General features: G+C 41.4%; 1 protein-coding gene across 1 annotated transcript in view; it reads left to right on the forward strand.

Annotated features, from left to right (window-relative positions):
• Window positions 1-887: 887 nt before the first annotated feature.
• SNTN (sentan, cilia apical structure protein) overlaps window positions 888-16,021 on the forward strand; it is a 29,655-nt gene continuing 14,521 nt past the window's right edge. Inside the window, exons 1-2 of the mRNA XM_073592172.1 lie at window positions 888-1,031; window positions 13,384-13,424. Of these exons, the coding sequence (XP_073448273.1) occupies window positions 1,021-1,031; window positions 13,384-13,424 (52 nt within the window). The 5' untranslated portion in view covers window positions 888-1,020. The remainder of the gene's footprint in view (window positions 1,032-13,383; window positions 13,425-16,021) is intronic.

Consider the following 16,021-nt stretch of genomic DNA (forward strand, 5'->3'; position numbering starts at 1 on the left):
CTATCCAGTGCCAGGAGCAAGATACTGCGGGAATTCTTGGGGAATGGAGACTACAGCCTCCTGGGATATGGGTTATCCCCAGAGGCAGTGGGAGGGGAAAATACATGTCAACCTTGCCTAGGCCACGATTAAGGAAATCTAAAGGAGCCACTAAACGATCCAAAAAACAGATATGATGATAAATAAAGTTTAACAGATACAAAGGTTCAAGCCAATATAATCAATAATGTAATATTAATGTATTTTGTTTGAAGTGTGGTGTTCTGCTCTTCCTTAGTCCAGCTTATTTGATTATTAGCTATAAAATTAAAAAAATATATATTTTAGAAAGGGGGAAGCGGGAAGGAAGGAGATGAAAGATTTATTTTTGGTGTAATTTCCACTATAAATATCTACAGGGATCCCTAATAACAGGTATAATATAAAAATACAATTAGAGAATAGCTGTATGCTTGAATACCATCTACCATCTCTAACTGGTGTTATGGTAGCCAGAAAACTACATCTCACTTAGCCATTCACAAAACTAAAGCTGTTCCATCAATTCTTATTTACATTAACAATGGTATGTTTCCATTGATAGTTTATTAAATAAAATCTAATCTACTTGAAGCTAACCTTAACTAATCCATAGTTCTCCAGCTTGACTTGAACTGTACTAAATGTATTTATTCCTATTTGTTAATAACAATGCATTCTTCAGCAGTTACCTCACAGTCAGACAAATGACTATTACCACACCTTTAGCTGGCTCTTACCATGAACATTGTATACCATTGGCAGCTTTTCTTCTTAGACAAAGCTAAATAAACCTTGGACACGTTCAGTAAATATAATTAATGCCGCTGTGTACACTTTGCTCAGTCCGTGTTTTCTGAAGCAGCAGTTGCTTAGCAAAATTACCAAGTCAACAAAAAATCAGGCAGAGGAAAAAAAAAACCCAAGACGTAATTATGATTTATCCTGCTGCAGCGTAGAGGAATTTCCATTAGATCCCAAGGAACGCACCAACTCAGAAACATGCCAAAGAGGTAATGTAGGGGTTAAGTCTTCATTACTGGGAGGGTGGCTTATACGCTACCACAAAGGATATCTTCATAATTATATTATATATATTCGGAGGTGTACCACTAGCTAATCAGATCTCAGAGTCCCAATAGGCATCCCTTGAGTGACAGGCATAGGTTACTTATTTGAGTTAGCTATTCATGGCTTGAGGAACATATGATTTACTTCCAGAGAAAAATCTGAGCATTTTCTTGAAATACATTTATAGCCGTTTTGTGTATAAATACTGTATAAATAAATATATATATATATATATATATATATATATATATATATACTATACTGTAGATACTTATATGTGTGGATATATGAATGTGAATATATATATATATATATATATATATATATATATATATATATATATATATATATATATATAGACAGTATATAGCCCAAGAGAGAGAGCGGCACAGCGAAGATTTTATTTTGACAAGGCACAGGCTAGTCTTCCTCAGGACCCTGTGCCTCATCGAAACATCAAAATGAAATCTTCACTGTGCGTTCACCTCTCAAGACCCGTGAATGCCGCGCTCTCTTTTCAACTGTATGTACTAAAAGGCTTTGCTGTGTGCAGTGGGAACCACTGGATTTAATATTTTATTATTTATATATGCATGTGTGTGTGTGTGTGTATGTATGTATGTATGTATGTATGTATGTATATATATATATATATATACACACAGTAAAACCTTGGATTGTGAGCATAACTCGTTCCAGAAACATGCTTGTAATCCAAAGCACTTGTATATCAAAGCGAATTTTCCCATAAGAAATAATGGAAACTCAAATGATTCGTTCCACAACCATCATAGGTCCTTCAGTTTATAGTCCATATAAAAAGATTATAGCAATGTGACCAGGTTGTGTAACCATAAAATGTCCATCCACAAATTGGAAGCCTCTACAAGGGGAATAGAAGCAAAATCCAGCAGGAGCTACAGAGTATAAAAGAGAATTGAGGCGCCTCTAAGTGTAGCAATATGTTGCTAAATGTTGTAAATTCATTAACCACTTGCTTACTGGGCACTTAAACCCCCCCTCCTGCCCAGACCAATTTTCAGCTTTCAGCGCTCTCACACTTTGAATGACAATTACTCATGCAACACTATACCCAAATAATTTTTTTTGTCCCTTTTTTTCATACAAATAGAGCTTTCTTTTGGTGGTATTTGATCACCACTGGGTTTTTTATTTTTTGCGCTATAAATAGAAATAAAAAAAATGCATTTTTCTTAGTTTCTGCGGTAAAATTTCAAATTAGTCTTTTTTCTTCATAAATTTTGGTCACAATTTATACTGCTACATATCTTTGGTAAAAATAACCCAAATTAGTGGATATTATTTGGTCTGTGTGAAAGTATTAGAGTCTACAAGCTATGATGCAAATCATAAAAAAATTATCATATCTGATGTACTGGCGGCCTATCTGATTTCTTGAGACGAATGCCCCCCAAATTACTCCTTTTTGGAAAGTAGACATTCAAAGTTATTCAGTAAGAGGCATGGTGAGTTTTTTTGCAAGTTGACATTTTTTCCCACAATTCTTTGCAAAATTAAGATTTTTTTTTCCCACAAAATTGTCATTATTATGTTATTTCTCTCACATGGCATGTGCATACCACAAATGACACCCCAAAATACATTCTGCTACTCCTCCTGAGTATGACGATACCACATGTGTGGGACTTTTTCACTGCCTGTCCACATACAGAGGGCCAACATGCAGGGAGCACCATCAGGTGCTCTAGGGGCATAAATTACACATCTAACTTGTTGACTAACTATTACATTTTTTAAGACCCTGGAGCACCAGGATAATGGAAACGCCCACAAAATTACCCCATTTTGAAAAACTTACACCCCAACGTATAATCTGTGAGGCAGAATGAGTCTTTTGAACAGTTCATTTTTTTCCAGAAGTTTTTGAAAAATGTGGAAAAAGAATGAAAACGCATTTTTTTTAACAAAGTTGTCGGTTTATAAGATGTTTCCAAATCATAGCATTTACATGGCAAAAGTGACACCCCAAAATACATTGTGCTACTCCTCCTGAGTATAACGATACCACATGTGTGAGACTTTTAAACAGCCTGGCCACATACAGAGGCCCAACATTGAAGTATCACCTTCAGTCATTCTAGGAGCATAAATTACACATCTAATTTCTCAACCACCTATTACAATTTTGAAGGCCCTGGAGCACCAGGACAATGGAAACACCCACAAAATTACCCCATTTTGGAAAGCCAACATCCCAACGTATAATCAGGCATAATGAGTCTTTTGAACGGTTAATTTTTTTTCCAGATGCTTTTGGAAAATGTGGGAAAAAAAAGGAAAGCTCTTTTTTTTTACACAAAGTTGTCCGTTTATAAGATATTTCCAACACATAGCATTTAAATAGCAAAAATGACACCTCAAAATACATTCTGCTACTCCTTCTGAGTATGGCGATACCAAATGTGTGAGACTTTTACATAGCCTGGCAACAAACAGAGGCCCAACATGCAAGGAACACCGTCAGGTGTTCCAGGGACACATAGCATGCACATACCAAGAATTACATGCCAAAATACATTATGCTGATCAAAGGGTAAACAAAAGATTACCTGTGGTTTTAGTAGCGCAGTTGTTCACAGGAGGATAGCACTGGTCCAGGCAGCAGGCAGGGACTTGGTCAGCAACAGCGAACACATTTGTCCTGGCAGCAGGCAGGGATACTGTCCATATACAGTCCAGGGTCAGTGCAGGCAGAGATATGGTCCATGTGGTGTGGTCAGTGAGACAGGCAGAGGCATGATGGCAGTAAGTCCTACAGGCAGCAGGCAGAAGTAGGGCCTCATTCAGGACAGAATGGGGACGGGGGTAGAGGCTTCTCCCACCCAAATCTCTTTGAAGCCTCTGAGTCTCCAGACCCTAATCTAGGAATGAGAAAACAAAAAAATTGTTTTCTTCAACCAGAAAAACAATTCTGGAGCCCCTCACATATGTGAGATCCCTATGTTGAATCCCACTAGTCCAGTAGCAGGGTACAAGATCAGTCCAAGAGGCAGGCAAAAAACATGGTCAAACAGTCCAGGGTCAGTTCCAGATCAGGCAGAGGTATGTACAGAATTGGTAGGCAGAAGCGTGGTCGAATAACAGTCCAGGGTCAGTTCCAGATCAGGCAAAGGTATGTACAGAAGCAGTAGGCAGAAGCATGGTCGAATAACAGTCCAGGGTCAGTTACAGATCAGGCAGAGGTATGTACAGAAGCGGTAGGCAGAAGCGTGGTCGAATAAAAATCCAGGGTCAGTTCCAGATCAGGCAGAGGTATGTACAGAATCAGCAGGCAGAAGCGTGGTCGAATAAGAAGCCAGGGTCAGTTACAGAGCAGGCAGTGGCATAAGAGGTGTGAAGGTAAATTGCAGGCACTGAGGATTACTTTTACCATACTTCACTAATAATTTACTGAAGTATGGTACCGGCGGAGTTACCATAGTGTCAGATTCAGGCTTTGTCAGATTCAGGCTCAGAATACAAACCGGTAGACAGCAGCAGCACCCTGACAGATAGCTCTGACGACGGAGTAGTGTTCTCTGCCAAGGTCAGGTGTACCTGACCCCGTTCGTCTGCTGTTGTTAAAGTGAAAGAACCGCAGGGCTCTCATATGGAGCAGAGAGCCAGTACTAGTGCCGCTCATCCTTCTGGTGAACTGGCAAGCACCAGCGGCCTAGTACATTCTGGTCGTACATCCAGCACTGCAGTAACACTTGGTGATGTGGTGAGTCCCATAAGTGCAGTTCAAACTGGTGCGGTGGCTAGCACAAGTAGTGTCCCGCAGCCACCAAGAAGACAAACACAGGCCCGTCAAGCGCATAGTGCCCTTCCCGCTGCAATCCGAATTGGGAGCCCACCACTTCTGCAGCGCCCATACTTCCCCCATTCACTGGCCAACCCGAAATTCAGGTGGAAACAGTTGATTTTACATCACTTGATTTTTATTTGCTGTTTTTCACGGAAGATCTCTATAGATCTATTGTGGACCAAGGCAATTTGTATGCTGGTCAATTCATTGCCGCTAATCCCCAGTTGGCCCTTGCCAGAGATTGGAAACCTATTACGGTTTCCGAATTTAAGACCTTCCTGGGCCTATCCCTCCTCATGGGCATAACTAAAAAAAGTGAGTTGCAGTCATATTGGTCCACTGACCCAATTCATCATATGCCCGTGTTCTCTGCTTGCATGACCAGGACACGATATGAACAGATCTTGTGTTTTATGCACTTCAACGACAATGAACTCTGTCGTCCTCGGGGTGACCCTGGATTTGATCGGCTCTACAAAATTCGGCCCCTCGTAAACCACTTCAACCAACAGTTTGCAGCCTTGTTTACTCCTGATCAAGTTGTCTGCGTTGATGAGTCCCTGATTAAATTTTCTGGCCGCTTGTCTATCAAACAGTATCTTCCCGGCAAGCGTGCCAGATATGGGGTCAAGATGTATAAGCTCTGTAACAGGGCAACAGGCTATACATATAGTTTTATGGTTTACGGAGGGAAGAGATAGTCAAGTGGAGCCGGAGAACTTCCCAGACTATATAGGGAGCGCTGGTAAAATTGTGTGGGACATGGTGTCACCCTTATTCGGAAAGGGGTACCACTTATATGTGGACAATTATTACACAAGCGTGCCACTTTTTAGTCACCTTTTTGATTGTGAAATTGGCACAGATGGTGCTGTGGCCCAACTTCCCAACGCAAATGCAGTGATCCGGCTGCATGAGATGCATTTTTCGTATCTCCTCCCTGCTACCCCTGCCCAAAGAACACCCCAAAGAAGATGTCATGTCTGCAGAAAACACGGATTTAGGCAAAACCCGCTTTTATTGTCCCTCCTGTCCTGACCAACCTGGTCTCTGCATCGGTGACTGTTTTAAATGCTACCACACACTAGTGGAGTATTAGCGTAGGGTACAGCACTACACAGTCCTAGGGCACGCTTACACAGGGTCTCGAAAGATGAGATGGCCATCACATTTTGAGAGACCCTAATCTGTAACATTTACAGTTACAGTTTATAAAAGTGCAAAAAATAAAAATAAAAAATAAAAAACATAAAAAAAACACAAAAAAATAAACAAAAAGCCAAAAAGAGTTCTTGTTTTACCTTTCTTCCTTCTCTATGGTTCTCTCTCTTTTGTTCGCTCTCTATTGTCTGCTCTATTGTTCGCTCTCCATTGTTCTATATCTATTGTTCTCTCTCTATTTACTGTATTTTAGAACTGTAATTTTTTTTTTTAACTGTGTTTTATTGTATTTGCTTTGCAGGTATGGTATATCTTACTGTTGTTATGTAATGTTACTTTGTTTATTGTCAACCATCATTTGCTTAGCAGGTATGCCATTCAGCTGCAGCATGGATTTATTTATTCTGACAGCAACAGCGCTTGCTCCCATGATACGTAAAGCTGTGACTCCAGCGCTGTAGGAGGTGATTTCACCACCACAGTTAAAAAAAAAAAGCATATATGCCAAAGCATGGGGGCAGGGGTGGAGGGCCGATTTGCTCCAAACATTAGGGGTGGATTGCCCCATGCTTTAGTATATATTTTTTAGGCACAGATTGCGATAAAAAAGTAAGTTGTTTTATTGAGTTAATGTTTTATTGTTACCATTGTTTGCTTTTCAGCTTCACCATTCAGCTGCAGCATTGATTTATTTATCTTGACAGCAACAGCATTTGCTGTTATGATACATAAATCAGCGACTCCTGCGCCGTAAGAGGTGATTTCACCACCACAGTTAAAAAAAATGGTGCATGTATGCCCATCATTAGAAATGGATGGATGAAGGGCGGTAATCTAATGGTGGGCATACCCACAGGCTGCATGAAAAAAAGAACATTACAATATATTCCCAACAAGGACCAGCAATGTACTGCTATGTTGCTGGACTTTGAGTGGTTATACCAGAATGATGCCTGCAGGTTTAGGTATCATCTCGGTATTATTCTTTTCAGCCAGTGGTCAGCTTTAATGTAAAAGCAATCCTAGTGGCTAATTAGCCTCTAGACTGCTTTTACAAGCAGTGGGAGGGAACATTCCCCCCATCATCTTCAATGGTTTTCTCTGGCTCTCCTGTCCCACCAGGGAACCCGAGAATGCAACCGGTGGTTCCGCCAGCTGACCATAGAGCTGATCGGAGACCAGAACAGCTCTAATTATCTCTATGGCCTAAGAAACCGGAAGCTACGAGTATTTCATGACTTAGGTTTCACCGGATATAAACAGCGCCATTGGGAAATTGGGAAAGCATTTTATCACACCGATCTTGCTGTGGTCAGATGCTTTGAGGGCAGAGGAGAGATCTAGGGTCTATTAGACCCCAATTTTTTCAAAAAAGAGTACCTGTCACTACCTATTGCTATCATAGGGGATATTTACATTTCTTAAGATAACAAATAAAAACTGATTAAAAAAAAAAAGCAAGATAAATAATAAATAAATAAAAAAACAAAACACTCCTGTCCCCCTGTGCTCACGCGCAAAGGCGAACGCAAGCGTCGGTCTCCTGTCGTATGTAAACAGCAATTTCACCATGCATGTGAGGTATCACCGTGAATGTCAGATCGAGGACAGTAATTTTAGTAGTAGACCTCCTCTGTAAATCTAAAGTCGTAACCTTTAAAGGCTTTTAAATATGTATGTAGTTTGTCGCCGCTGCACGTTTGTGCGCAATTTTAAAGCATGTCCTGTTTTGTATCCATGTACTCGGCATAAGGTCATCTTTTTTATTACATCAAACATTTGGGCAATATAGTGTGTTTTAGTGCATTAAAATGAAAAAAAAGTGTTTTTTTTCCAAAAAAATTGCATTTGAAAAAACGCTGCGCAAAAACTGTGTGAAAAAAAAATTTGCAACACCCACCATTTTAATCTGTAGGGCATTTGCTTTAAAAAAATATATAAAATATTTGGGGGTTCAAAGTAATTTTCTAGCAAAAGAAAAAAAATATTTTTCCATGTAAACAAAAAGTGTCAGAAAGGGCTTTGTCTTCAAGTGGTTAGAAGAGTGGGTGATGTGTTGGGCCAAGCTTTTAATATTGTGCATAAAATGCCAGGACAGTTCAAACTCCCCCAAATGACCCCTTTTTGAAAAGTAGACACTCCAAGATATTTGCTGATAAGCATGTTGAGTCCAAGGAATATTTTATATTTTGCCACAAGGTTCGGGAAAATGACAAACTTTCCATTTATTTTTATTTTTTTGCACACTTTCTGTCCACTTAATTATAGCATCAGGTTTACTTTATCCAGCACCTGAAAGATTAGTGTCAAAATCTACCAGTTCTGAGCTGAGGTCTTCTCCCTATATATTCAATATTTTCTTGTGGTTACATGCTGTGTTTTATAGTGGGGCATTATTGTGCCTCTGTTCTCTTCAGTGTTAGTGCAAACCTGGGCTTAGTTTTGGGTGGCCAATAATAATAATTTATCCTGTACATGAGGTTATCTTCCTGTCCTGAATCCTATTTCTGGAGGTCTATCATTGTGTGACAGCAGATTTTTTTTCCAGCCTCCCCACTTTACCATTAGAGCTGAAAAACATTTGTGTGCAATGATCACATTCTACAGGTGGCAAAAGGGGCCTGATTATTGAAAGTAGTTCTGCATAATTTGCAGAAATGTACCAGTTTGGGAAACCCTTGAACCCATAATCTATGGACGCAGGCACATGAATTAGCCCCACAAATGTTCCAATAGGAAGCGGCTTCCTATTGAGGGAAATGGGTGGAGAGGAGGAGCCAGGAGCACCGGCGGGGGACATGAGAAGAGAAAGATTGGGCCTGCTCTGTGCAAAACTATGACACAGAGCAAGTAAGTATGACATGTTTGTTATTTTTGTAAAAAAAAAGACATGTACCTTTATGTAGCACTCTCTACCTCATGTAGGTAGGATGTGCTAGAGCAATGGTTCTCAACCTGGGGGTCGGGACCCCATTGGGGGTCGAATGATGATTTGCCAGGGGTCAACGAATGCTGGGCTGTTCCTGAAGCCCGCAACACTCTCCCAGCCTATCCCTGGAGCCTGTGGCCGCCCAGCTGGGCTGTTCCTGGAGCCCGTGGCTGCCCACTCAGCCTCTTCGCAGGCACCCATTCAGTTCACGGCATGGCTGGGGGGGCAGAGACTAGACGTCAGCTGACTGGTGAGGAAATTGAAGTGGGAGGGGCTGGAGGAGACCCTATCTCCTGATTTCGGCATAGGTGTCACTACTATGAGACATCACAAATTCGGAGACACAGTGAAGCCGGAGGCACAGTGAGTTACACTACCTGTGATTATAGTTGCCATTAAAAGGACTCAGGGAGCGCTAAATGTCCATGGGTTAGGGGCGCAAATTACTTGTCTTGCCTTGGGTGCTGACAATCCATGCTACAAATATAATTTTACTGTTAGGGGTCCCCACAATTTGGGAAATTTTATCAAGGGGTCAAGGCACTAGGAAGGTTGAGAACCACTGTGCTAGAGGTTGTGGTTTTGTTTTTACAGTCAGTGCAGGTAAATTTAGGGAGGCCTAGCTGTGAACTAGGCCTGTTTGTTTTTGATGTGGGGGCTGGGAGTGGTTTTGAGAGTAGCAGCAGGTGACTGACATGTACTTAATCTCTTTGGCGCCTCCTCTGTTTCTGGAAGGTTCTGGAAAAGAGGCAGGGCAGAGGGTTGGAGTGGCATGGAGTGTATCTGGGAGCCCTGACCAATCCCCAAGTAGGATTGGTAGTGGGCAGGCCTCCTATATACAGCGGGGACAGAAAGTATTCAAACCCCCTTAAATTTTTCACTCTTTGTTATATTGCAGCCATTTGCTAAAATCATCAGCATAAGCAGAACAGGCGCCGACCTGTTATCCGCCCACTCTGCTCAGCAGGGAATCAACAGACAGAACCCCTGCTGAGAAATAGATCCGGCCTGTGTAAAAAGGGGCCTTAAATACAGTGGGAACGGAAAGTATTCAGACCCCCTTAAATTTTTCAAACTTTGTTACATTGCAGGCATTTGCTAAAATCATTTAGGTACATTTTTTTATTCATTAATGTACACACAGCACCCCATATTGACAGAAAAACACAGAATTGTTGACGTTTTTGCAGATTTATTAAAAAAGAAAAACTGAAATATCATATGGTCCTAAGTATTCAGACCCTTTGCTGTGACACTCATATATTTAACTCAGGTGCTGTCCATTTCTTCTGATCATCCTTGAGATGGTTCTACACCTTCATTTGAGTCCAGTTGTGTTTGATTATACTGATTGGACTTGATTAGGAAAGCCACACACCTGTCTATATAAGACCTTACAGCTCACAGTGCATGTCAGAGCAAATGAGAATCATGAGGTCAAAGGAACTGCCTGAAGAGCTCAGAGACAGAATTGTGGCAAGGCACAGATCTGGCCAAGGTTACAAAACAACGTGTGCTGCACTTTAGGTTCCTAAGAGCACAGTGGCCTCCATAATCCTTAAATAGAAGATGTTTGGGACGACCAGAACCCTTCCTAGAGCTGGCCATCCAGCCAAACTGAGCTATCGGGGGAGAAGAGCCTTGGTGAGAGAGGTAAAGAAGAACCCAAAGATCACTGTGGCTGAGCTCCAGAGATGCAGTTGGGAGATGGGAGAAAGTTGTAGAAAGTCAACCATCACTGCAGCCCTCCACCAGTCGGGGCTTTATGGCAGAGTGGCCCGACGGAAGCCTCTCCTCAGTGCAAGACACATGAAAGCCCGCATGGAGTTAGCTAAAAAACACCTGAAGGACTCCAAGATGGTGAGAAATAAGATTCTCTGGTCTGATGAGACCAAGATAGAACTTTTTGGCCTTAATTCTAAGAGGTATGTGTGGAGAAAACAAGGCACTGCTCATCACCTGTCCAATACAGTCCCAACAGTGAAGCATGGTGGTGGCAGCATCATGCTGTGGGGGTGTTTTTCAGCTGCAAGGACAGGACGACTGGTTGCAATTGAGGGAAAGATGAATGCGGCCAAGTACAGGGATATCCTGGATGAAAACCTTCTCCAGAGTGCTCAGGACCTCAGACTGGACCGAAGGTTTACCTTCCAACAAGACAATGACCTAAGCACACAGCTAAAATAACGAAGGAGTGGCTTCACTGACTGTTCTTGAATGGCCCAGCCAAAGCCCTGACTTAAACCCAATTGAGCATCTCTGGAGAAACCTAAAAATGGCTGTCCACCAACGTTTACCATCCAACCTGATAGAACTGGAGAGGATCTGCAAGGAGGAATGGCAGAGGATCCCCAAATCCAGGTGTGAAAAACTTGTTGCATCTTTCCCAAAAAGACTCATGGCTGTATTAGATCAAAAGGGTGCTTCTACTAAATACTGAGCAAAGGGTCAGAATACTTAGGACCATGTGATATTTCAGTTTTTCTTTTTTAATAGATCTGCAAAAATGTCAACAATTCTGTGTTTTTCTGTCAATATGGGGTGCTGTGTGTACATTAATGAGGAAAAAAAATGAACTTAAATGATTTTAGCAAATGGCTACAATATAACAAAGAGTGAAAAATTTAAGGGGGCCTGAATGATTTCCGTCCCCACTGTACAGTATACTCATGGTCAGCCTGCTGTGGGAGGAGTTGTTGTCAGGTGGAAGAACTAGTGATGGAGTGTTATGTTAGGCTGTTGTGGCCTTGGAGGAAGCCCCCTTTCTTGGGGGGGGGTTGACCTTGGGCCTGTAGCTTGGGAGCTGGGAAGGAACCCCTTCATACAACGCTATCTCAGGGTGTCCTGAACAGGAGCAGGAAGAGGACAGCGGGGAGAATTGCCGTGCAAGTCACTAGGAGGGATCCATTTTGGGGTCGGTGAGTGACAGGCACAGTGAGAAGCTCTGGGAGAGACATGCCAGGATTGGATGTGAAGCCAGAGGGAGAGACTCTGATGACGCAAGTGTTAGAGTCAAGTTGCTGCAGCCAGGAGGGTTGGCAGGACTTGTACCTGGACTTTCTGGGATCAGTAATCCACCAAGATTCAGTTAGCACAAAAGTACCTTCTCATCGCTATTGGTTGCTACACCAAAGGGGGCTTCAGACCCTTGCCAGCAAATGGCAGATATTGAACAGTTGGGACTTATTTAGAGTGAGGCCTAACCATGTGCTAACTGTGACTGGAATCTAAGATTGCGCAGTAGAGAATGTGGAGTTGACTCAAGTGATGTGCTGGAGGAGTAAGGAGCTTTAGAGACTGCCAATATGGATCCAAAATCCTTTGTTCAATTTAACAAGATCAATTATCTGGGCATCCTGTATCCCTTTTCCCATCCAAGCTAAATCCCCTCAATAAAAACAACAAAAACAAGCTCAAGGACTGTTTATTGCCTGTCAACGTGTGACTGGAAGTGAATGCCTGGCTGAGCAGGGTGACGAGTGGAACTACTACACTCAGCGACACTGCTACATTTAGAAACAATTTAACAGTGCTCAACACAAATAAACGTTATTAAAGCTGGGTTTCCATCAGAAATCTATGTGACAGGGTGACACTGACAACGCAGGAGCACAATTAGGAGACAGAGAGTTGTCATCCTATAACGGGAAGTGCCGGATCACTAAATATTATTTTTTATTAAAGCTGCAGATTTAAAAAAAAAAAAATATATATATATATATATATATATATATATATATATATATATGTGCGTGTGTTCAAAAGTTATTTTTAAATTACATCACCATGTTAAAGTTTGCATGAGATTTTAGTATTTAGTATTTAGATTGTCTTTACTTTACCACTTTATTACAATAATGAATTAAAAGCTTTAAGCCAGTATCTTACATATAATGTGTGCTTGTATTGAGCCAACTTAGGATATATTATAGATGTTATGATATACTGTTTGTGGTTGGACTATACACCATTAATTTAAAAGGGACAATTACAAACCCACCCCTTGAATGTGAAACTTTACAGTACTGGTGCCAAATATATGATTGGTTCCCCTTTAAAATACAGATGGATGTACAGAATACCTTTTCATGGATGTCTAGTTTCAAACAAAAGAAAAATGAAAAGTAATGTTTAATTCCCACACAGCAATTTATGAGTAATACATTGTATGACAAGATATAATATCATCTAAAAATACACAAGTTTAATTCTAACGATATGTTCTTCAGACATGGGGTTTGATGCCTGTCATGTCTCAATTTCTTCTCATATATCACGGCAGAAAATAAAAAGATTCATGAATTTAAATTAACACCAATATTCAGATTTTCATATTTCACTTTGATGTCTTTCTTTTCTCTTTCATATAATGCAGCAACACAATCCCAATCGCCAAACAGCTGGCCTCTATCAAAGGTGGGTCTGATCCTCAAACAGCTCATGGAACGTATGCTACGCATTTAAAGGAAACCTGTAGTGAGAAAGCATTACTGACCACTGATCTCTGCTTTTGATCATGCTAGTTATTCGGTTGTCATAATTATCCCGTGGCTTCAGTATTTTCTTAGTCAATGGCTCATAACAAGTATGCACATGAGATAAACTGACTTCTATGTGACTTTCATAATCTGTATGCTTGGTCTAGGTCAGTGTCTTGAGCGATTGAGCCCAGAGACAGCCAGATACATGTCATTTTTTTTAGATCTGCAATATCAGTTTCAATAAAGCAGAGAGACACAGCAGCGCTCATCTGAGTGTAGTAGGTCATATAAAGTACATGATTTATTGATAAATAAAAAGTGGCAACTCACAAAGGAGAAATGGATAAAGGCATGTCACATGGGTGACCTCTCAGTGTGATCCAGATCGCTGGTGTGTATGGCTCGCTCGCTCCGATGGTTCTCAGGGCTCCGAGTTGAAGCCCTTGTACAGCGGGACAGCGGAACAGAAGCAGAAATGCGGGAAAGTCCCGCTCAGTCCGGGACTGTTGGGAGGTATAATATTATTACTGCCCAATACTCCCTTTGCCGCTCCCCAAGCCCCACTGTACACCCCAATAGCAGTTTTAATATTTATCCATCAGTACATCTTTCCTTTAAACAAAAAATTCCAGGTATGGATTTTTTTTAGCTACATTGATCCAGTTCAAACAAATGTAACTATTCATACAACCATTCATATACCATACCCGTGGCCGTGGGATCTCGCTAGAAGCTGGAAATCACTATAGTAAACACCACTTCTACATTAAACTCCACATGCTTCCGGGTCTCCCATGCCGAGTGGCTTTCCTGCTGCATTATGAAAACAAAAGGTCTCCCACTCAACACGGGTGCCATTCTCAAAGAATGCAAAGTGTTTCCTGATTGGATGAGTGGAGAGCTGGGGCAGTGATGTCATGTGAAACTGTAAACATATCCATACCTGAGATTCTTCTTTAACAAGGCAAACAAACCGCCCATTTTATATTGTACATTTGGGAAATGCCTTCTAATATTGAATAAACGGTTATTTGCATAAAAAATACACACTCTGTGTGTTGTCTGTTGTAACCAAAAAGAAACACTATTGTGTTTGGTGAGGAATCGGTGGATAAGTAGTTTATTAAGCCCCTTCCAGATTTACTCAGTTTAAAGTGTTACTGAACCCAGGACCCTGCATTCACTATATCTGGTCTCCCACAGTACTCAGAACATGGAAAAGTAATTATTTTAGTAAATATAAACTGCTAAATACCTTTTCTCATCAGCAGTACTGTATATAGCAGTTTAGTGACTTCTATCAGTGTCCGGCTGAGCACTGATTAAAGCTTGTAGGAGGACTCTCCTCTGACTCCTCAGCCTGTCCTATGAGGCTGCATGACCCCTGACCCTCTGTCTGAATAGTGCTAATTGGACCCCTTGCTGATCACATGCACCTGCACATGCACATGCAACAAAAAACTCTCGCACTACACACCAAATTGAGCATGTTGTAGAGTGCTCCCAAGGCTCTGTACTATCAGCAGATGGATTGGGGACAGTAAAAGAAGGGGAGGATCAAAGAAGACGAGATCAAACTGCCTTTTCACACAATACAGAGGATTAACCTCTTAGGTTCCACAGTGAGCATAACAAGCATGCTTTACTACAGGGGTAGGCAACCTCGGAACTCCAGCTGTGGTGAAACTACAAATCCCATCATGCCTCTGCCTCTAGGAGTCATGTGATTGTCAGGATCTTGCAATGTCTCATGGAACTTGTAGTTTCACCACAGCTGGAGAGGGCCGAGGTTCCCTACCCCTGCTTTACTACATATACAGACTGATTTTACTGTTGTGGGTTTAGTAACACATATGCCATGCATTCTATTGGGCTTGAAGAGTCATCACCGGTGAATAGCAAAAATCACTTGCCAGATATTAAAAATCTGCCAGACACATAGAAAACCAGTAGAGAGGTTATTCTGACCCTTTACTAGTTCTCTGAGGGAATTTGCACTCCATCTAGGAGCATCGTCTCCCTGCCCCTTACTGCTCATCGAATAATCAAGTATGGTGAATCCGTATCAGGGCAGTAATGTTACAGGGGACAAGCAGTGATAATTTAGTCAGACTAAAACTAAATCGAAATTTGCTGCCAAATTTAACACTGGGGACAAGGGATCCCAATGCATAATCCCCTCTGGGAGTAAAAATTCCCATTGGGGCTCTCACTTATAATTGGAAGTCCAAAGGACCTCTTCACCAGTTCACGAAAGAGCAAATTGGCTCTTCATGTTGAAAGCTCAGATAGTTCGGGTTAGTAAAAAATATTTTGTAAAGGTTTTTTTTTAAAAAACCTGAGATGTTGAAACAGTAATTTGTTTTTTTTGTGCTGACTAGCTAGGCAGAATGCGGGTGAATATTTGTATTGTTCAGTGTATTGCCCAGCCCATGCGCACCTTTACTTTTGCTGATTATTCGCTTGCCAACCGTATCACTTAGATATACAGCGGCAAGGCGGCTCTACTACGCTAGATCATGTACCTAGTAC

Source organism: Aquarana catesbeiana, linkage group LG07 (genome assembly GCF_042186555.1).
Source record: "Aquarana catesbeiana isolate 2022-GZ linkage group LG07, ASM4218655v1, whole genome shotgun sequence".
Taxonomy (NCBI): domain Eukaryota; kingdom Metazoa; phylum Chordata; class Amphibia; order Anura; family Ranidae; genus Aquarana; species Aquarana catesbeiana.